Raw genomic sequence first — 21,563 nt, forward strand, 5'->3', positions numbered from 1 at the left:
CTTCTTCAGGCGTGAGGTCCTAGTACCTGTACCTAGTTCACGTGCCAGGTACCTACTTCATGATGCTTGTTGAGTGTTGAAGTAAAGCAGGCTCCTTTTTTATCCCTGTCATAAGTGAAGGCACAGACACGCGCAGTTTCTGCTTCTCTTTCCAGGGGTTACTGAACTGGATAAGACTGTCCAATGTCAGGGCTGGGGAATGGAGACCGTTCCAATATCAGCAAACACTTGACACTTTCTTAAAACAACACGCAGCCCCAGCCAAAACACGCCGGGCAAAATGACACATTGCATTAGCAGAAAGCATTTGGACTCTCAAAACAGGAAGTACATGGCAGAAAATCAACAAGGGCACATTTACAGTGGCCCTCTGACCAATGACATTCCTCCATTAAAACATGCAGCTTGTTATGTAATGAAGTTACAATTTAGTCATTATTACACAGTGGCCTAGTAAACACTACCTATGGCCATCAATAGTACCCCAGCATGCTTTACCTTCTTGTACTGTACATGTCTGTGCCTTTTGTTGCTTCTGTAATTCCAGTATGTACTGTACCATAAAACGCAAGCAAACCTTATCGCAGCATGGGCTTTATTCTTTTTCCCTAAAATGATTTGACCACAGATGACTGATGCAAAATGACTGTCACTCGAGACCCCGAATATCCAGAAGCCAAAGGCTTTATTTCACCCTTTGCCATTTTGTCCTGTACAAGTCCGTGACGCCGTATATACAGAGAAGAGAAACGAAATACAGCACGTGATTAACAAATCACTTGTCAAATCAAAGCAGTTTCAAAAGAGGCATCACTGGTACAGTACAGACCACATTCAGGCCATTGGCTCTTATTGATCGGGTCCCACATAGCTCAGCATTGCTGGGCGTTTTCCTGCCTGGCAATGCAGCGAGGAAGATATCTCCTGGCAGGGCCCGTCCCTCTCCAACGCAGACTGCCCAAGTGGTGCTCATAGACTTTCCACCCACACGCAGAGAGGAATCCCTCGACTGGACTGGGGTCTAGGGGGGACTGGAGGGAGAAACTGCATCGGTGTTCGCGGTTTGGCTGCAGTCCCTTCAGGGGTGGAGAGCAACGCTGTCCCACTTGCTGACCTAGGGGGCCCGTGGCAGGTGCAGGAGCTGGCGGCAGACGGGCTGATGTCTGCACCCCTCTGACCAGTGGTGTTCCTCCCTCGTCTCCTCACTTCTCTACAAGAGTGAAGCCAGCTTCGTTCACACGAATGAATGTATGGGGTCCTGCGTTTGCCTCATTCTCTGTTATTCTCCAGGAAATGAATACTATAAAAGCAGAATCTATGTATGCATACTGTAAATACACTGCAAAAAATTCCATCAGCACGCAATGCAATGTTTTACTGTAAGGAACGGGATTAAAATGACAAACCCTTACCTGTACATGCTGGAGCCAAGTCTCCTTCACTCACTGTTTCTCTGGAACTGGACCTTGTAAAGTTGTTTCATCCCCATGGGTGTCTTGCCAGATCAGCAAGGTTGATAAGTGCGGAACGAATCTGCACGAATACGTAGAGGACAGCTGTCTGTACCCTCCTTTGAGCTACACCATGCATTCAAGCCGTTCTTCCTCTATGGGCCCCTGTATCTCTCCCTCTTCCCTGTCTTCGCCCTCGGCCCCTTACTTGGTCCCGTCTTGCACACAGCAATTCTGAAGTGACCCTTGTTATACCTGAGCAAGGGCTGATTGCCGATTGAACAATCGTGCAGAAGAGGTTTGCAGTCATGGGAGGAATTCGGGAAAATCGTCTGTGACCAAATATTTCAGTCTGGAGTGACATGATTTACTCAGCTGAGTATCGCGTCCTTTGTAAAGAGTTGTGTCTACTGTGGGGCTTAGCTTTTGCATGGTGTGTGGAAGCAATGAGAGGTTACTTACTGTTTGGCTGTTGTTCTCATTAGGTGAAGATGGAGATCAATGGACCCCAGTTTCGGTAAAGCGTCTACAGAAATAGAGAAAAAGCAGGAAGATTAAGGACTCCTGCAGGTGCTGGGGCAAGTTACCATAGGGTGTTGATGTGTTGATTTGGATGCTGGTGGTTGAAAACCCCATGACTACAACGTATTTCCTCTTGTATCTGACCATTGAGTCCGTGTTCTTGGATTAGCGGCTGTTTGCTCTTGGTGCTTCCCTCTCGACGTCATCTTGAATTGAATAAATTGTCTTCTTCCTCATTTCAGACCAAAAACGGGAACTGAAAGTCCCTACTGAACCAGTGGCTATAAATGCCAGCGAGAGCTAAGAGTTCAGAAAAAGATTTTTTTAAAATATAACAACGTCCCCTTTCTGATTCGGGGAAATGTCTGAAGATTCTGCTTATTGTGTTTAAAGGTCCATAATGTGAACAGTCAAAAATAAGTATCTTTTTGTTGACAATTCAGTAATGCCACAGTAATCCAAAACAGAAATTAGTTGGAAGAAATAACAGACAATTACATGTACAACTCATTATAGGAGGTGCTTTTAATGTGTCTTGATGAATACCTTGATAGAGACACATTCAAAGATGATATTCCACTTAAAACACTAATTGTAAGTGATTTTGGGCCATATCTGGAGGATGGTACCCCCATATACTGTACTAAACAACCCGCCTGGTTTAAACCTAATCCTACCCTTAAATCATAAATCGAACATTGGCTTCTTTCAAACTCTCCAATTCAATTTGGATCTTGTACAGAAGAAGGAAATATTGGAAACTGAACAATGACTTGCTAAACAATGATAGGTATTGTTGGCCTATACAGTTGATTAGTTCAATTATTAGTTGAAAATAATAGTAAAAGTATGGATTTTGATATACAGAAAAACTGAAGTATCGGAAATTGAAGATTCGTGCATTTTCAATAAAATACAATGAACAATTAGCTAAAATTAGACAGGAAAATGAAATCCTTCTTGTTAAGGATAGTAGTTCATACTGTAATAAACCTTCATAAAATTGAAGTTAAACTATCATCAAGTGGAAAGGTCAAATCTAAGTAAATGTCTCAAGCATATGGATGGTATTGACATTAGAATAGCAAAAGGAGCTTGCGTACAATCGAGCAAAATGGATCGAGGAAGGGGACAAAAATTCAAGTTACTTCTTTAAGATAGAATGTGATAGGCAGAAAAAAATAGCATCAAAGAATTGGCCATAGATGGCGAGACTATGAGATTTTAGTCACAGTTCTAATTTCATTTCAAAATGGTATACATCAGAGTTTTCACAAGCACAGTCTCAGATGCTCTTTAATAAAACTGATACAGATATACCAAAAATAACCTCACAGTTTAGAAGCTTGTGTGATCAGAATTAACAACTGAAGGCTTTGATCTGGCTTTTAAGACGTTACCTAAGGGTAAGGCTTCAGGTACAGTTGGATTAACTGTAGCATTTTATGGATTCTTTTAGAAGGATTTAAAGACATTTTTATATCAAACGTTTTTGGATTGCATATCTAATAATACTGCTTCGACCACAATGAAACAAGATATCATTACATGAATTCCTAAAACAGCTAAAGATTGGAAATATATTGATAACTGCAGGCCAATCTCTTTATTAAATATAGATTACAGTTCGTATCATGTAAAAGTTTACCCAAAAGTTTACATACATGTGGAGTGATTAAAAAATCTATGTGCTTTGAAAAAGTTAATTCACCTTGTACTCAGATTCTTTAACAAAATCTAAAAATACCCTTGGAAAACTGGTTTACACAAATACTGTTGCATATAAACTCATGATTTTGTGCTGAAAAGAGAAGAAAGAAAACACAATGTTTTGGCTGTGGAGCCTTCTTCCACAGAAGCCTTCCTGTGAGGGCTCCACAGCCAAAAAGTGTTTTTTTCTTCCCTTTTCAGCATGGAATAAAACTATTACTTGTTCCTTTCCAGCCTGTGCATACTGATGCTGCTACCCACCTGAACTAACTATTTTGCAGTAAGTGGCCTCAATGTTCATTACGTTAATAATGTTCTGTCTTTTGTTGATTAGTTTGATGTTGTCTTTATAATATTTTGCACTGCATATATCCCCTAAATTGTTGTATTTTCTTATTTGCATACAAATGAAATGATTAAAAAATCAATTTCAAAAACTAAAAAGATGTAATTTAGAATTAAAAGATTGTAATTTACTACAGCTTCTAAAATATTCTGTGAGATTGGTAGTTGGAGATCTTTTTAAAGTGGATCTGTCCAATCACTGCAGTTTACAAAGGTGGATGAGAGGAAAAGACAACATTTCACTTGTTGAGCTCGTCTAGCCCATCTAGTCCAGAACTTTACTATTAACTTTAAGAGAATAGTAGTACAGAATGAAAACACTTTCTTTTTAAAAATGATTAAAAAAACAACAGAATCCAGTTCATGAAGGGGAGTGTAATTGTGAGCACTGGTAAACAGGATATTAGACTGGCCAAGAGACACAGATATGACTACAGAAACAGAGGCTAAAACTGATCAAGTGTTCTTTTGCTGGTGGAACAGTACATGATGAATTAAAGTGTCTTGGAGATACAGTACTAATGGTTGATTTTCCTTTACTGTTTAATTTCAACTATTTGCTGACATTGTGCCTCAGGCACATCACAGTGTCCTGTATTAAATATTAACCCAGAAGAGCCAGTAGTGACACAGGTACTGTAAGCACTCAACATACAGTAAATCACCAGGGCCCCACGTTTATCAACCATGTGTGTCAAAGGAAATGACGGATTTTTAAAATAGATTTAACACCACTCTTTCGTCAGTCATTCGAGACTGGGGTAAACCTGTTTACTGGAAATATGTTAATATAACGCCCACCTACAAAATAAGGTGAGAAAACTGAACCACGTGGTTTGAGACCAATAAGCAGGGCTTGAATGGGGGAGGCAGGGGAGGGGGATAAATGTGCTTTCAAATCTGATTGATCTTTATATCTCTAAATGGAAGTGAAGAAATGCTTTCTCTTTAAAAAAAAGGTAGATACTAAAGTTTGAAAGTCCCACCACTCAGATAAGCGATGAATTTACACCCCCCTCCCTCGCTCCTGGTGATAAATTCACACACACTCGCTCACCCCAGGCCAGTGATGAGTTCAGACGAGGGCTTCATACGTGAAACTGGAGTACCACAGGGATCCACATTAGGACCACTGCTACTTCCTAAATGTATCAATTATTTAGATTCCCGAATACCAAACTTGATTCAACTAGTCAAGTTGGCAAATCATCCCAAGTTAGGAGGAGCAGCAAAAAAGCCATCAAGGCAAGTTCTCTTACAAATGTATAATGATGGATTCTGGTTCAACCATGGACTCATGTGGGGCACCAGTGGAAACTGGGGGTAAGTGCAGTTAAAATTGAGGACAGGAGAAGAAACAGCTTGAAGGGAGACTTGGATCCATCAGCTGCTACCAATGAGCTAGATGGGCCTCTTCTCATTTCTAAGTGTTCGTATGTTCTTAATATTTGATCAGTGAGCACGTGGCGGGATACATCCCGGATGCAAAGCCAGTCTTTGGACTTTGGAAGGAAACTGGATCACCCAGTGAAAGTCCACACAGCCCACAACGAAGGACCCTAAACCTGGGGCTCTTCAGTGAAATGTGACTGGTGAACAGGGCATGTTTTCCACATATAAATGCAGTGATGTATTAAAGAACACAAGTGCAGGTAACTAAAATGTATCATAAACTAGAAAGACTTCATTTAAACTACATGTAAATACTTGGCCACTATGTTATAGAAGAGGTGCTGCTGGTCTGGGAACAGTCCAGAAAATAGCAACCAGAGACATTCTGAGACTTGAGGGAAAGTCCTGCACTGACAGGAAGTGAACCTCTTATGAAGGGAAACTGAACAAAAATGAAATGAACTGAAACTACGAAGGGACCTCATACAAGTATACAGAATCCTCCAGGGCGCTGACACCGGCCGCCTGTTGGGCTTCTTGACTCAGACAGATCAACTGACTGTCCGGGCTGAAGGACCTGCAGCTCTTTAAGGGTCCAGGCAGGGAGCTGTGTCAGAGGAACAAGTGGAGCTTATTTCCAAACTGAAAAGCAGAAAGAAGAACAAGACAGAGCTTCATCAGCTGAGCCTTTTCAGGTGTTTGAAGAAGGCTTCATAGCCCAACTGTTAATTTTAATTTTATTTTGATAAGTTAATTGTTCATTTTGTATGTTGTTGTGTATACCGTATGGATGCCGTGGTAAGCCATAGGTAGCACCCCAGGGCCCCAGCACTGTGAAGCAGCAATGCTAACCACTGCACCCCCTTCAGCCCTCAAGGACTAGATTTCTTGTCATTCAACAGATCGCTTGCTTACAGGTGTTAGCCCACTCTTTAAAAACAGGTGACCAGCTGGACTGAGGCTCTGCAGGAACAGTGGCCCCTGCTCGACAGTGTTTCCCATTTTTCATCCCGACTGGCTGGTTTCCTTTCAGTCTCCAATTTCTAATACTGTTTTAGTTCACACTTCTATACAAAGCAGCTTAAGTTAATCTTAACTTTATTTTTACAGCGGGATGTTTTACTACGACAGCTAGCTTCGCTCCAAGGTTGTCTCACCTGGCTTTTGAGCCCCCAAACATCTCATTAAAAATCTAGAACCCTAACCCCTGCTCCACGCTGCTGCCCACTGCCCACCAAACACAGCTCCCATGTGCCTTGCTGGAGCAGCCTCCCCAGAAACGCCAGGGACTCGGCCACACTGACCTGTAACCTGCGACCTATGAACTGTGACCTTTCATTTGTAAATGCCCATATGGAACTCACATGTTCTAGAACAGGGGGGGCAGCAGCCAGCTTGGGTTTATTAATTGCTTAATTGGACAAGTCGAAGCCTCTCCTTGTTCTTGAAAAGCTGGAGATTTGGAGAGACCTAAAAAATCTGGACAGCGGCCCGTCTGAACCAGAGTTGAGCTCACCTGTTCAAGTACCAAACCCTAAATAATGCTGAAAGCTTGTAAAGCAGAACATAAACATAAAAATAATAAGCTACCTAAAACCACAATAATACTGTCCCAAAGGGCACTGAGAAGCATAGCTTGGTTTCACTTCAACAGGCGAATCTCAAACGATTGCTATGCATTGTGTGAGGTTGGTTCTATGTCAGGTCGACAAATGTGTGTGCGTGGCCAGAAACATCCCCATGAATTTATCCGATCTCAGCCCCACACTCGGGTCCAGGAAGGTGTGCGAAGCTGCTCCGTCTCCTGCCCTGCCAGATCCCTCAAAGTCTCTGCTCCTCCTCTTCTGGCCACTGCTCCCACCAGCCCGCCCCCCCCAGGGCTGAAGGGGGCGAATAAGCCCAGCAGCCACAGCCCGATGCCAACGCTGGTAGTGAAATCAGCCCGGTTCAGACGCAGGCCAGCACGGTGACTGGAGACACTGCGCTGTAAGCAGGTGCCGTCCTTCTGATGACGCGACAAACAGGGACCCTGCCTACCTGGGTCATCAGGAGTCGCGGGACACTGTTCCTAACGGTTCCCCGTTAATTCAGCTTGGGCGGCAGTTCTTCTCTGTCCTGCCCCTGTTCTGCTGTGCACCATCTCCCCAGTGCTCCTCACCCAGCTGGAGCCAGATCTTTTTGGTTTTTTATTGCCATCCAATATTTCCCACAATTAATCATATAAATAAGAAACAAAAAAGTTATAAAATAGGAGATATACACACACACAAGTAAAAAAGATCGCTCCTCACCCCCCCCCCCCCCACCCCTCACCCAAAAAGAAGAAGTGTTTACATATAGAATAATATACAATCAACACACATGAAAAAATGTATTTGTATTTACATATTATATCATATTTATATTTCTTGGAGTGAGAATATCCTTTTATTCTTTTTATATTGATCATTGTAATTTACATTCCTAAAGTAGTCATTGAATTGAACAATTACTACCTTCATGCTTCACAACTTCACATAATATTAATCCTTCTAACTTTCTCCCATCTGTCTTCAGAAAGTTTATTCCGATTCCTTATTCTGTGCGTTACCCATTCCATTTCATAGACTTCACTCAACGTTTCAGGCCCTTACACCCATATCACTCTGCAACTCACAACTGGCAACCCACTGGAGCTCAGCAGGTGTGAGCCTGGTCAGTACCTGGATGGGAGACCTCCTGGGAAAAACTAAGGCTCCTGCTGGAAGAGGTGTTAGTGGGGCCAGCAGAGGGCGCTCACGCTGCGGTCCATGTGGGTCCTAATGCCCCAGTATAGTGACGGGGACACTATACTGTAAACAGGTGCCATCTTTCGGATGAGACATAAAAACCGAGGTCCTGACTCTCTGTGGTTATTAAAAATCCCAGGGTGTTTCTCGTAAAGAGTAGGGGTGTTTTTCAAATTTCCCCCTGGCCCTTACCAATCATGGCCTCCTAATAATCCCCATCTCTGAACTGGCTTCATTACTCTGCTCTCCTCCCCACTGAGAGCTGATGTGTGGTGAGCGTTCTGGCGCACTATGGCTGCTGTCGCATCATCCAGGTGGGGCTGCACACTGGTGGTGGTGGAGAGGCGTCCCCATTACCTGTAAAGCGCTTTGAGTGGAGTGTCCAGAAAAGCGCTATATAAGTGTAAGCAATTATTATAATTATTAATTATTACACTCACTTGCCGGAGCCGGATCTGAAGAAGCTGATGACACCACCTCATGGGTGTCTTTACTGTGGATCAGGTTAGTAGAGAAAAAGCGGTTTCTTCCTTAAATACTGATTTAAAGTGGACAGATTCTCAGACTATTGCTGTGCCTCTGAGAATAGATGGTATTATTTCAGATATCGTGCAGACGGGTAGGCTTTTTAATGAAAAGGAGACGTTACGACTTCCTGGCAGCGTGAATGCGCAGGTGCACCGTGAAGTTGTCTTTGCGAGAGAAGCTCTTGCCGCAGTGGGGGCAGCAGTGCGGCCGCTCTCCCGTGTGGATCCTGTGGTGTTTCCTCAGGCTCCCCGAGCTGCTGAAGCTCTTCCCGCACTGCGCGCAGCCGTACGGCCGCTCGCCGGTGTGGGTCCGCCGGTGGCGGGCGAGGACGCAGGGGCTGCCGAAGCGGCTCCCGCACTGCGCGCAGCGGTAGGGCCGCTCGCCCGTGTGCACGCGCTGGTGGAGCTTCAGCCCCACCGCCTGCGTGAAGCTCTTCCCGCACTGCCCGCAGGCGTAGGGCCGCTCGCCCGTGTGCACCCGCTGGTGAATCTTCAGGTTAACCGCCTGCCCGAAGCTCTTCCCGCACTGCGCGCAGCCGTAGGGCCGCTCTCCCGTGTGCGTCCTCAGGTGCGTCTTCAGATTTACCGACAGGCAGAAGCCCTTCCCGCACTGGGAGCAGCGGAACGGCTTCTCTCCGGTGTGGATGCGTCGGTGCTTGGTCAGGTCGCTCGAGAAGGTAAAGCTCTTCCCGCACTGGGCGCAGCGGTGCGGTTTCTTGCCCGTGTGGATCAGCTGGTGTCTTTTGAGGTACATGGACCGGCTGAAATGCTTCCCGCACTCCGCGCAGGAGTACGGCCCTTCCCCCCTGTGGGTTTGCTGGTGCGATCGGAGTTTTCTCGGCTGGCTGAAGCTCCTCCCGCACCTCCTGCAGCGGTGCGCATCCCCTTGCCCGCGCCGTCGCGATAACCGCGCCGAGCCCTTTCCGCCAGCAGGGGGCGGCGCCGCGCTCTCGCTCCCGGAGGGTCCGCGCTCCCGCGGCAGGCACAGCCTCTCCAGTCTGACCGAGCACGATCTCAGGATGCTCCCGAGCTCCCGGGGCAGGGTTCCGGCGTCCCCGCCCTGTGGGTCCGTGTCACATCGTCCCGCTCGGGAACGGCCCAGCGTGGCTATCCAGTTCCCACTGCCCGAAACCGTCGCCTCCTCCTTAACGACGACGGAGCCCGAGCCCGAGCCGATGTCGGGATTTCCCGAAAGGGACACCCACGTGGTGTTTCCTGCCTCTTCCTCCTTCGCGGGCAGCGGAAGCAGCTCGGAGCGTTGCTCTTCACTGAGAGCCGGCTGCCGCTCCGGGAGCCATCCGGTGCAGTGCATGCTGGTCTGAGTTTCTAAGGCCACCTTCTTCCACTGTTGCTCCAGGAGGGACTTCTCCGCGCTGCTGTCCAGGCCTGGGGCTGGGCCCTCAAGCGCCTCTGTCCTGTACTCAGTCTGCGGGGGACTGAGCCTTTCGGCATCCAGCTTGGGGTCTTCCTGTCCACTCCGCGCGGCTCCTCTCTCCTCCTTGCTCCCCACGGCTGTGGGCTCTGTATCCAGCCATAGAGTAAAGCTGCTGTCCTCAACATGCTGCTGCTCCGTCAGGCTGCACTCCTCAGACGGAGAACTGGCATCAGCAGCTCCTGGAAAAATAAGGCCTGGGCACCCAAGGGTGGCAGTGCCATTTAGATAAAGAACCGTTACAAACGGGAGGCCTTTCAGCTGGACAGCTTATTCCAGCATCTCCGAACCTCCGTGTAAAGAAGTGCCCCCTGTCCTGAGCGGAGGATCTCATCCAGCTGTGTCTTGAAAGAAGCCAGGTTATCAGCTTCAACAACATGGCTAGGCAGTTTGTTCCACACCCCCACCCTCCTTTGTAGAAACAAGTGCCTCTTGTTGTCCCTTTTAAATACACTTCCACATATTTTACCCTTGTGGGACCTCGGTGGAGATTCTTAAAAATCTGTATAACCTGCAGCCTCTTTTCCAGAGACACAACAGCACCTATGGCCACTGGCTCGTTCAGAATAGTAGGAGCCTTCCATTTGCACTTTTCTGTGCTGCTGCTGCTGCTGCTTTGACCTACTTCACTGAGGTTCTGACAGACAAGACTCCAGCGCAGACTTGCACAGCTGAAACACAGCCCCTGGTGCTCTTCCTCAAATCTCAAGAAACCAGTATCTGCCTAGCAAAAACAAAACCCTCATTGACAATTGCTCTGCCACGTTGTAACAGACACGACATTCACAGCCACTCTGGGCTCCGCTTTTAATATTGAAAAGCGAGTCAGTCGTGAAACTTTGCTGCCACCTAGAGTCCTGGAGTGCACATGACTAACCTGGGATTCAGATTCTAAACAGCTCTTTAAACCAGGCGGTTTACAGTAGTTTGAAACAGTGACATGATAATGAGTGTGAAGCGTGTGGATAGATATGTAGATAAGACAAATGTAGTTTAGAAGGACAGATACAGATTATGTTGCATTGTAGCAAAAGTAAAGACATTTAAACATTCAACTCATTAGGAGCCACGTGCTTGATACTTATGCTATAAACAAATAGCATCAAATACACAAGGTTTAATCATCTGTAAAAGAAATCGAGTATCATGTTGGCTCTACATGCGCTGGATTTTATAGTGACTGAAATGCCTTTCCCTACCTTAATATCCTCTAAACGGAAGCAAAAAGGTTTTTGTATCCAATGCTTATATCTAACCCAGACACGGTTTCTACCCTCTCATGTTACAAAAGGAGGAGAGGAGAATATTTCTCTCTAAATCTCTCCGTTGCATTTCCCTGACACCAGTGGAAAAAACATGTAGAAGTTTGATTAAAACAGAGAACAGGAGGCACACATCTTTGCACGCGGTTTTTGAAGCCGATACCCCGGTTTTGTCAAGACACAGCTGGATGAGCTCCTCCAGGCAGGAGACAGGGCAGCCGATTCCCTGACGTCTTTCAAGAAACGGCTGGCTGAGATGAGATGAGCTCAACGGGCCAGATGGTGTTCTCTCTGCTTAAGCTACAGTTTGAAAATTAAAAAGAAAGGACTATTATTCTTAACTTGAATAAGCCTTGAAAGAGGCTTGCCTGTCTCCTTATACCTCCGAGTCCTTTTTCGCGGAGACTGTATCACTACCCTACACTACAGCCCCTTCAGTGTTTACATGTGCGCTGTGGCTGCTCGGATTTGCTGCCTTGCTGTCGGCAGAGCTTGCTCTGCAGGCAGGTGTCGAGCCCGACAGGACAAACCCTCCCTGCAGGTGTGGTTTGCATTTCCTGCCTCAGCGAGGGCCGGCTGAGGCGGCGCAAAAACCGCGGCAGATGTCAGTCTCCGCGCTTTTCCTGCAACCCATCTGCAGGTGCAGCTCTCGAAACAGATGCACGGGCAAATGATCAAGACGATAAACGAGTCAGCCAGGGCTGAACACGCGATAAAGATGTGTAAACTGGAAATGGAAACCGTGTGAATACAGTGGGTGATTTTTTGCCCTATTGGTCATGTGCAGCTCCTTGTAAGTGGTTCTGGCCGGAAGACATACTCGTACTGTTCTCGGAGAGCACCTCTCCTCTCGGCTGGTCACAGCTGGCCAGGCTCTCCTCCAGTCTCTGTCTCCCGACCTCCGTGGAGCTGAACTGGAACAGTGGAAAACTGTTAAACTGTATACTGCAACAGAAAGACCTCGTATAGAATACTGTGTATACCGATACAAAAACTACAGTAAATGACCGTGTCATTCAGGCCAGCCTAGGGTTAGGGTTACAAGAACCATCCAGTTCTGACTCTGTGAACACTTCTGCTTCCACTTGACATGACACAATTGAGAGAGATTGCCCAAAGGTATCTTTTTTTAACACTTTGACTCTCTTTTGGAATTACATTTCCTGAAATGTGCAATTAAATGTAAACAGTCAAATCTGTCTGAAAAAAATTCAAGTTGGGAGAAAAGTATCACTGTTCCTTAATTTCACTTGGGCCCCCAAATACACCCATGAGGTTAAAAATGTCTAAGTACTGTGGGAATGCTAACCCTAACGCCAGCTGGGGTTTCAACTGAGCAATTCTGCAATCTGCCTATGAAGTCCTCCAGTCATCAGATTTGAAAATGTTCCTCTCTACACAGAATATGAGCCTAAAGCCATCGATTCCATTGAAAAAAACCTATTGTAAATGCATCTGCTTCAATAACGTATCTGCTTTAGGCAGATTTTCAATTTTCACTCCCAGGTGGGGCCGCTGGTGCAGGAGGGGGCTGTGTGTCTCCCAGGTGGGGCCGCTGGTGCAGGAGGGGGCTGTGTGTCTCCCAGGTGGGGCCGCTGGTGCAGGAGGGAGCTGTGTGTCTCCCAGGTGGAGCTGCTGGTGCAGGAGGGAGCTGTGTGTCTCCCAGGTGGAGATACTGGTGCAAGAGGGGGCTGTGTGTCTCCCAGGTGGAGATACTGGTGCAAGAGGGGGCTGTGTGTCTCCCAGGTGGAGCTGCTGGTGCAGGAGGGAGCTGTGTGTCTCCCAGGTGGGGCCGCTGGTGCAGGAGGGAGCTGTGTGTCTCCCAGGTGGAGCTGCTGGTGCAGGAGGGGGCTGTGTGTCTCCCAGGTGGAGATACTGGTGCAAGAGGGGGCTGTGTGTCTCCCAGGTGGAGATACTGGTGCAAGAGGGGGCTGTGTGTCTCCCAGGTGGAGATACTGGTGCAAGAGGGGGCTGTGTGTCTCCCAGGTGGAGCTGCTGGTGCAGGAGGGAGCTGTGTGTCTCCCAGGTGGGGCCGCTGGTGCAGGAGGGAGCTGTGTGTCTCCCAGGTGGAGCTGCTGGTGCAGGAGGGGGCTGTGTGTCTCCAGGTGGGGCCGCTGGTGCAGGAGGGAGCTGTGTGTCTCCCAGTTGGGGATGTACTTCAGTCGGAGAGGAAGTGAATCCCCTCCAGTATATAAAGTGCTTCAAGATCTTTTGGCATGAAAAACACTATATATATGCAAGAAGTTATCATTATTACCTCCTCAGTGTCCCTGGATGTTGGCTCCCCAGGTCTCCACAGACAGCTGCACCATTCTTTGCCAAAGACTCTCTCTACCACAAGAGATGCTTCCTCTTTGGGAACTGCAGGCAGACAAAAGTTAACACCTGGACCTGCACCGGGAGGGGGGCAGCAGGGGGGCGGAGCCACTCGTTTCCCTGGTAACTGCAGGGAGCCGCACCCCCTCCCATGGTGCAACCAGAGAAGCTTTCTCAACCCAACTCCTCTGGACCCTAGAAGTTCGACCTGAGCTTCAGACTGCGGCTTGTTCAGACCCCCATGTGAACAGTCAAGGACATTAAAACTGGTTCTCTGCACACTGGTGTGTTTGAGTCTTTAAATACAGCCTCATGCTAAAATATACTGCTCATAGGCCTGAAAAACACTTCTATTGCTAACTTGCTTAGGCACCTTTGGGAAATGTTTTGCAAGCCAGACAGACACAACGGCTCTCCTGTGATTAGAAACTGTTCTGGTTAAAAATCAGGTTTCAGTATGACTGATAAAAAGTGATCAAGCTTTAAAGTATGGCTTTCGATTTCTGTGCTCTGCTGACATTATGCGTGGGCTGCCTCAGTTACTGGACTTGCTGAACACCGGTGACCAACGCTCATTGATTTCACGAACAAGCTAATTTTCGCGGTCCTCTTTAATTTCGCCACAGCCCTTTCAATGGAAACGTGTGGTTAGGTTTAGCTGAGCCATTTGTTCCTTCTGCCTGCACGCTGCTTCTGTCTGCACGCTGCTTGCAAACGCGCGTATAGCACTCTTATGAAAAATGAGAATGTATGTGTCCATCAGAAATGAAACTTTTTGGGGTTATACATCTCTCTTCAGTCTAAGAGCTGCGTTAGTTCCAGTAATAATTAATAATTGCTTACACTTATATAGCGCTTTTCTGGACACTCCGCTCAAACCACTTTAAAGGTAATGGGGACCCCCTCCACCACCACCAGTCTGCAGCCCCACCTGGATGATGCACCAGTCTGCTCACACACACCAGCTCTCAGTGGGGAGGAGAGCAGAGTGATGAAGCCAGTTCAGAGATGGGGATTATTAGGAGGCCATGATTGGTAAGGGCCAATGGGAAATTTGGCCAGGACAACAGGGTAACACCCCTACTCTTTTCAAGAATCACCCTGGGATTTTTAATGACCACAGGGAGTCAGGACCACAGTTTTATGTCTCATCCGAAGGACGGCGCCTTTTTACAGTGTAGTGTCCCCATCACTATACTGGGGCATTAGGACCCACACAGACCGCAGGGTGAGTGCCCCCTGCAGCCCCCACTAACACCTCTTCCAGCAGCAGCCTTAGCTTTCCCAGGAGTCTCCCCTCCAGGTACTGACCAGGCTCCCTCCTGCTGAGCTCCAGTGGGCTGCCAGTTGTGAGTTGTAGAGTTTGCTGTTGTCTGCAGTATTAAAAGGTGCAGGGGTGGCTGTATTGGGAGTTCAGGCAGGAGCTGGGTTGTAATTTTTTTTCAGATCTCGTAAGGGCAGGAATTATGTTTTATTCCAGTGTCTCCCCAACCCTGATTCTGGGAGATTTCTACTCCAGCTGACGAAGTAATCACAAGTTAACCACACTTCAACCCCCTGCGAGGGGCATCTTTTTAAACACGCTTTCAGCTCCTAAAGCTTCGAATGGGGTCTGTACAGTCAGTAATGCGTGTCCTCCCAGTTTGCGCCGGAGATTCAAACCGCCCTCACACGGGCGACCGGAGCTCTGCAGAAAGAGAAACAGCTCAGCGAGGCAGGACGTAACACAGCCCCATTCCCATCGGGAGCGGGTCTGTCCGAAATCAAGGCCAGCAGGTTTGAGTAGAAGCTGTGTGCTCACGCTGTTGGAGTCAACGCGCTGGAAGCTGCGTGACTCTGTGAAACTTGGGGACAGTGTGCACACGCAAGTCCGACAGACGTTTAAACAAACAAGCAGGTCAGTCAAAAGCATCAGTTAGTGCTGGAGAGGCAGAGCTCAAGCAGGACACAGGACCGGGGTGAAAGCCTGTTCTAACGCGAAATTATTCCATTTTTTTTTTACCCTGGCGATTGTATCTGCCCCTCTGCTTTCACACTGTACTCCAAACCCTCAGCGTAAGAATGTAATCCTGCTGTCTCCTCTCGTCGTGTGCTTTTTTCTTCCTGCAAAGCGCTTTGAGGAGCCAATTTTAAAGGTGCAACATAAAATAAAAGTTACTGACAGCTAATGAACATGCAGCCTCGGACAGAGAGAGAGGCTATACAACGCCTCGTCAGTTACCGGCTCTTCCTCCCCAGGTGTCGGTGCCGTGATCCCGCCCTGCTGCCGGCTCGCCCGCCGACACCTGCAGCCTCTTTCTCAGCGTGTCGTTCTCCCTCCTGGCCTGAGACAGCTCGTCCTCCACCAGCTGCGTGATTTCGCACAGCGCTGCTCGCACCAGGGTCTCCAGGACAGAAGCGAGCCGTGCCGGGAAAGACGAGCCGGGCCCGGACATCTTTTCGCCCCCCTGCCGTGGAGGTAGGTGTCCGGCGGTGTCGCCCTGCCAAACCGCCAGAGAGGCACCGGCGGCTGACGCGCTGGTGTGTTTCTCTCCTGGCACACAGCCTCACCCTCGCCACACTCGCAACACACTTTCGCTCCCCGGGGCTGAGCTGTACAGGGGACGTCTTCAAAATAAAAGCGCCCAACGCGGGCGGGCGGGCGGCTGGCTCTCGTCGCTGGTTTTGTGGTCTGAAAGTCACTGGCGTTAAACGAGATGCATCGGTGCTGAACTCTTGTTAACATCCAAACAGACCAGCGCGTTGCTGCTGTGTAGTTGTCTGCGGGTACTAAATATAGATTGATATCTCTCAGCCTGTGTAACGGTCATTTCTGGAAAACGCCCCCCAAATGGGGGGGACTGTACCAAACCTAACCAAGAAAACACGCCCATTCGTGTCAAATTCACGCCACCGTGGGCAGTGTAGTACGTATAAAGCGTGCTGATATGGAATTAACTTCCTAAAAGGTCCGTGTCCAGCGGGACACATCTGTGTCTTTCCAGGATGGGAAACGGGCTCGGCACGGTCACCTGCACCTCCTCCGGGGGCCGGGCGCTGTTGAAGTGGGGCTCCGGATCAGTCCGGTAGGTCTTCTTGTGCCAGACACAGGCCAACAGGACCGGCGTTAGTGTTCCTCAGCCGCCAGCAGGGGGCGCCCGCTGGTCGAGCGCTGTGCGGGAAACGACTGCCCGACACACGACCTGAACATCATGGCGTCCCATGCAGCACAGAGCGGGTGTGTATATGTGTGTGTGTGTAGGGGGGTGACCAGATTGTAGCTAACAGTGTTGTGGGTTTGAGTCCCTGCTGCAGCAGACAGTGCAGTGCTCAGGTACTTTACCCCAGCTGCTATAAGTGGAGACCAGCACTGCTGGGGGGGCTATTCCTGAAATGGACCGTCCAGGTGGTTAAGTGGATGTGATCTCAGTCCATTAACACTGTGGAACCGCTCTGGTTTGGACTTTACTGCTTCTGCACAGCGCGATATTAGTATACAGAGTATCAGAGCTCCCACAGAGCATTACCTGCTACTGATCACCGAGCTGCGATGTTCTGTGTAGTAATACCGCTGTCACGTTGCTGACCTGTCACATCATTTCTATTGGAACATATATCTCTGGAAAAATGACTGGCAGTTCACAGACACTTAAGGAAAAGTAAAATGCTGTCTCAACGGCAAAATTGTGTCTTCCCCTTGCACGAATATTTCAGCAGACACAGTAGTATAACCCACCTGGTGGTAACTGGGAGATGTGCAGATAACTGCTAAGCAGAAAATCAGAAGCAGAGATTTCCTGGCTCTTAACTTGTTGCAGGACAGCACTGGAAGTGTTGCTGACTTCCCACAGTGGCAGAGCCAGAGCTCAGGGTGGGAGGACAGTATTTTTTTTTTTACTGTGTTATATAAAATATAAAGTAAGCCCTCCATATTTTCAACAGGAACATAAGGGAATTTGCATTTGAAATGAGGGTTCTTGAAAGAACCCAGTGTATCAGCTTCAACAACATGGCTAGACAGGTTGTTTCACACTCCTACCACTCTTTGTGCAAGCAGATGAAGGAGTGCCGCCTTTTCTCAGTTTTAAATGCACTTTCTCAAACAAGAGTTTAATAAATTAATTAAAAAATTCCATGTGGGGATAAATTATATTGGCTCCAGGATCGCTCGCTGTGGGAAAATTTACATCTGTCTTTATTGGTTTCTCTGCTGATACATATCTATCATGCAGCAAGCAAAGCAGTGAACTCCTTTCCCCGAACAGCATAGGTCAGTCTGGTTGGACCTGGTTCTTCTAAATAGCTTTTGAGAGTGAGTTTGTTCTTCATGACAGTACCAAAAAGTGATTATTGCTTGCAAAAGTTAAGGAAGCATCTAAGACTGTAGACTGCAATATTGGAATCTATTTTCTAACCAATTCTTCCAATTCAGGGTCACGGCCCATCCCAGCAAGTCACAGGCACGAGGCAGGGCACGCCCTGGATGGGAAGCCAGTCCACTGCAGGGCACACACCCTCACCCTAGGGCCAATTCTCCCAGAACCTAATGAACCCACCAGCTTGGCTGTGGACTGTGGGAGGAAACCGGACCACCTGGAGGAAACCCATGCGAACACGGGGAGAACATGCAGACTCCACACAGACAGCACCCCGGGTCCAGAATGAAGCCACTGCGCCACCGTGCCGCCCGGGAATGGGCGTGTGACTGGACACCCGAAATGTGATGTGATGAGAATGTGTGTTTGGAGTTGATCTCAGACCCAACTCTCCTCATTTTCCACAGATGAAAGCAGATGACCAGGAAGTCCGGGCATGTTGGATGGGGATCCGCCTAGCCCCGCCTGCAGCTTCGGGTTCTCTGACCTGCCGGACACCGCAGCAGCAGTTTCCTGTTTCCAGCCCCCCTAGGAGCCTCTGTGAGAAAGAGCGTGTGACTGGAGTAGCCTGCAACAATGTGCAGAAGTGTGGGCAGGTGCTGGAGAGTTATACTCCACTGCACGATTGTCCACATCACCAGAGCAAACGCCCTGGGCACTCTGTGTCACTTCGTTAATATGGGCTTTAATAGTAACTCCCATATCAGCTTGGTTTAAACGAATAAAGCACCCCGGTAGACAAAGGACATAGGTGCTAATTATTTTTTCTTAATTTCCCTGGCTGGTCAGACGCTTTAAAAACAATGGTTTTCGTTCAGGGCGGCTGTACCCGCAACAGAATATCGGCAAACCACAGTGCAAGACTGTAATACCTTTATTAAGAAACTGGTAAAGCAAAATCACAAAGCATAAGAAATCCTTTCATCAAAAAGCAATACTCAGAAATGCCGAACATACAGAAAAGCCTTCTGGAAACATTCAATGGAAGAAAAAGAAACTGGCCAGCTCTGGGATGACAGTACTGGCTGGAACTTGACATTCGGTGTCCCAAGATGCACCTGAGGGAACAGATCTGAAGCTGCAGAGAAGATCAGGCAGCTGGGCTAAACTCATGTGATTGATCGATCGGGTGTCAGTCCTTGGTTTCACAGTGTCGGTCTGCATTTGTTCAGTAAATGTCTGCAGCAACAGACAGATGTACTCTCCATGTGCTGACGTGCTCTCACCTGTTGCTGCCTCACTGTCTCACTGTTTTAAGTTTCCAACAACCAATATCGTCTGCTGCTCCACAGCATACTCCCCCACATTAAAGCTAAGGTGTGCAGAGTTTCAACCCCCAGCTTGTCCTCCACTTCGTGAATCTGGGCTGCTCTTAGCTTTGGGGGTTTCATGTCATCAAGACCTTGAATTCTGACAATACATTGATCTGCCATACATCAGCCTTCTACAGAAGTGCAGGTCCTTTTAACCACTAGGTTCATGTGCATCACACACACACAAATCCATCAGGCCTTTATAAATGTAGGTAGTCCTGGTGGCCAGGATAAAGGCACTGGGGCAGGGCAGAAAAGGGTGGGCGGAGCTGGGCACAGAAGGACAGGAAAGAGTGGGCGGAGCTGGGCACAGAAGGGCGGGACAGGATGGGCGGAGCTGGGCACAGAAGGACAGGAAAGGGTGGGCGGAGCTGGGCACAGAAGGACAGGAAAGGGTGGGCGGAGCTGGGCACAGAAGGACAGGAAAGGGTGGGCGGAGCTGGGCCCAGAAGGACAGGAAAGAGTGGGCGGAGCTGGGCACAGAAGGACAGGAAACAGTGGGCGGAGCTGGGCACAGAAGGACAGGAAAGGGTGGGCGGAGCTGGGCACAGAAGGGCGGGACAGGATGGGCGGAGCTGGGCACAGAAGGACAGGAAGGGGGGGCGGAGCTGGGCACAGAAGGGCGGGACAGGATGGGCGGAGCTGGGCACAGAAGGACAGGAAAGACTGGGCAGAGCTGGGCACAGAAGGGCGGGACAGGATGGGCGGAGCTGGGCACAGAAGGACAGGAAAGGGTGGGCGGAGCTGGGCACAGAAGGACAGGAAAGGGTGGGCAGAGCTGGGCACAGAAGGGTGGGGCAGGATGGGCGGAGCTGGGCACAGAAGGACAGGAAAGACTGGGCGGAGCTGGGCACAGAAGGACAGGAAAGACTGGGCGGAGCTAGATACGGAAGGGTGGGACAGGGTGGGGTGGGGCGGCACAGGGCAGGAAAGGGTGGGCGGAGCTGGGCACAAAGGGCAGGAAAGAGTCGGGTGGGGTGGGGCAGATCAGGTCGGGGCAAGTTGAGGTGGAGCAGAGCAGTACAGGTAGATAAAAATGATGGCCTGTGCACCTTGTCTCACTGTTCACATCTGAGTACTTGGGAGCGAAAGGGATTATCCTCAGGTAAAATGGAAACAGCGCAAGCTCGCTGTAATACCTGTCCTTTCACAAATTTACACCTTTATGGTTTTGAAACGTGGAAGAAAAAACAGACAAAACGGCTAAATGAAGGCGACTGATATAAACATTCTGGGACACTGGCTTCTCTTCCCTCTTCTCGTTTTTGCACAACAGCGACTGCAGAGTCTGCACAACCCTCTGTGCAAACACTGTTTTTAGATTTAATGAAAGCTTCCAGCTGCCAAATGGTCAATTCCCAAGAACCCAGTGGAAATCTCCGATCATGCGCCGTCAGTCTCTCCAATCCTGGTCTCTCCTGGAGGCTGGGACACCGACATCATCGTAGTCTACTGCGGCCGGAGGAGGGCCAGCTGCCAGAGAGACCGCCAGGGAAACCGTCATTTTACCAGCTGAAACCCATTATTTTATATTAAAAAGGCCTCGAATAGAAAACTGAACAATTAGTCCAAGATTAAGAAGCAGTCCAGAGCAAAATCCAGAAGACGCAGGACTGAGATTCATTGCATTTGGACCTCTGAGGCTGGTGAGCTCCAATCCAGCAGATTGTGTAGGTCGCCATTAACTCACCAAGGTTTAAAGGCCTGGAACAATTTCACTGTGATCGGTTAAGCATAAAGCATAAGCACTAAATAGGAGATCATAGAGGACCAAAGTCTTAGTGCCCCTTAACTCCTCAGGATCAGACTTCTCCTACCTGAATACATGACTGGCTGAATTGATCAATATCTTACAGGCGTTGCTATTCTTTAGAAAAGGGCTGGGCTGGGACTGGGGATGGACACCCCAACTCTAAAGCCACTCTCCTGGGCACCTGCCCTGCTGAGTACACTGTACACAGGATCCCCTTACCTGGGCTGGGGCTGCTCTCAATGTCCTGCACATCATCATACCCTAAGGGCTCCTCAGCATGGAAACTGTCTGTAAAGAAGAGAGCAGGCCAGTATGTAGTTTCTCCCTTCAGACCTACTATTGTATACAAAGCACTATTGACAGATTCTACCTGAATCACAGCTTGCCTTTTTATTGCTACTGTTGACAGGTTTTCCC

General features: G+C 48.5%; 2 protein-coding genes and 1 long non-coding RNA gene across 3 annotated transcripts in view; all 3 read right to left on the minus strand.

Moving 5' to 3' along the window:
* Positions 1-885: 885 nt before the first annotated feature.
* On the minus strand, positions 886-2,364 carry LOC148832632 (uncharacterized). The gene is made up of 3 exons (XR_016091281.1): positions 1,914-2,364; positions 1,413-1,533; positions 886-1,210 (listed from the first exon to the last, which is right to left on the minus strand). It is a non-coding gene; the product is annotated as an uncharacterized LOC148832632 (long non-coding RNA).
* Positions 2,365-7,824: 5,460 nt separating this feature from the next.
* LOC148832633 (uncharacterized) lies at positions 7,825-16,432 on the minus strand. Its single transcript, XM_088918133.1, has 5 exons — positions 15,947-16,432; positions 15,397-15,412; positions 13,667-14,021; positions 12,230-12,323; positions 7,825-10,344 (listed from the first exon to the last, which is right to left on the minus strand). Exons 1-5 carry the CDS (start codon positions 16,158-16,160, stop codon positions 8,834-8,836), a joined length of 2,190 nt encoding a protein of 729 aa, XP_088774259.1. The 5' UTR covers positions 16,161-16,432; the 3' UTR covers positions 7,825-8,833.
* Positions 16,433-16,658: 226 nt separating this feature from the next.
* LOC148832634 (scavenger receptor cysteine-rich type 1 protein M130-like) overlaps positions 16,659-21,563 on the minus strand; it is a 31,626-nt gene continuing 26,721 nt past the window's right edge. Inside the window, exons 21-28 of the mRNA XM_088918134.1 lie at positions 21,366-21,434; positions 20,828-20,866; positions 19,890-20,337; positions 19,671-19,798; positions 19,103-19,158; positions 18,568-18,618; positions 18,225-18,275; positions 16,659-16,799 (exon numbers count right to left, since the gene is read on the minus strand). Of these exons, the coding sequence (XP_088774260.1) occupies positions 16,659-16,799; positions 18,225-18,275; positions 18,568-18,618; positions 19,103-19,158; positions 19,671-19,798; positions 19,890-20,337; positions 20,828-20,866; positions 21,366-21,434 (983 nt within the window). The remainder of the gene's footprint in view (positions 16,800-18,224; positions 18,276-18,567; positions 18,619-19,102; positions 19,159-19,670; positions 19,799-19,889; positions 20,338-20,827; positions 20,867-21,365; positions 21,435-21,563) is intronic.

The sequence above is a fragment of the Atractosteus spatula genome, chromosome 6, assembly GCF_055471065.1.
Source record: "Atractosteus spatula isolate fAtrSpa1 chromosome 6, fAtrSpa1.hap1, whole genome shotgun sequence".
In the NCBI taxonomy this organism is placed as follows: Eukaryota; Metazoa; Chordata; class Actinopteri; order Semionotiformes; family Lepisosteidae; genus Atractosteus; species Atractosteus spatula.

Bases quoted from the DNA above. Each gene is read 5' to 3' on its own strand.
- LOC148832633 (XM_088918133.1), bottom strand. From the start codon at position 16,160: ATGTCCGGGCCCGGCTCGTCTTTCCCGGCACGGCTCGCTTCTGTCCTG. The intron at 12,324-13,666 runs GTAATAATGATA...CCACTGTTCCAG, and splicing joins CATCCAGGGACACTGAGGAG to TTCAGCTCCACGGAGGTCGG. The intron at 10,345-12,229 runs GTATGTCTTCCG...TTGGGTGCCCAG, and splicing joins GCTCTCCGAGAACAGTACGA to GCCTTATTTTTCCAGGAGCT.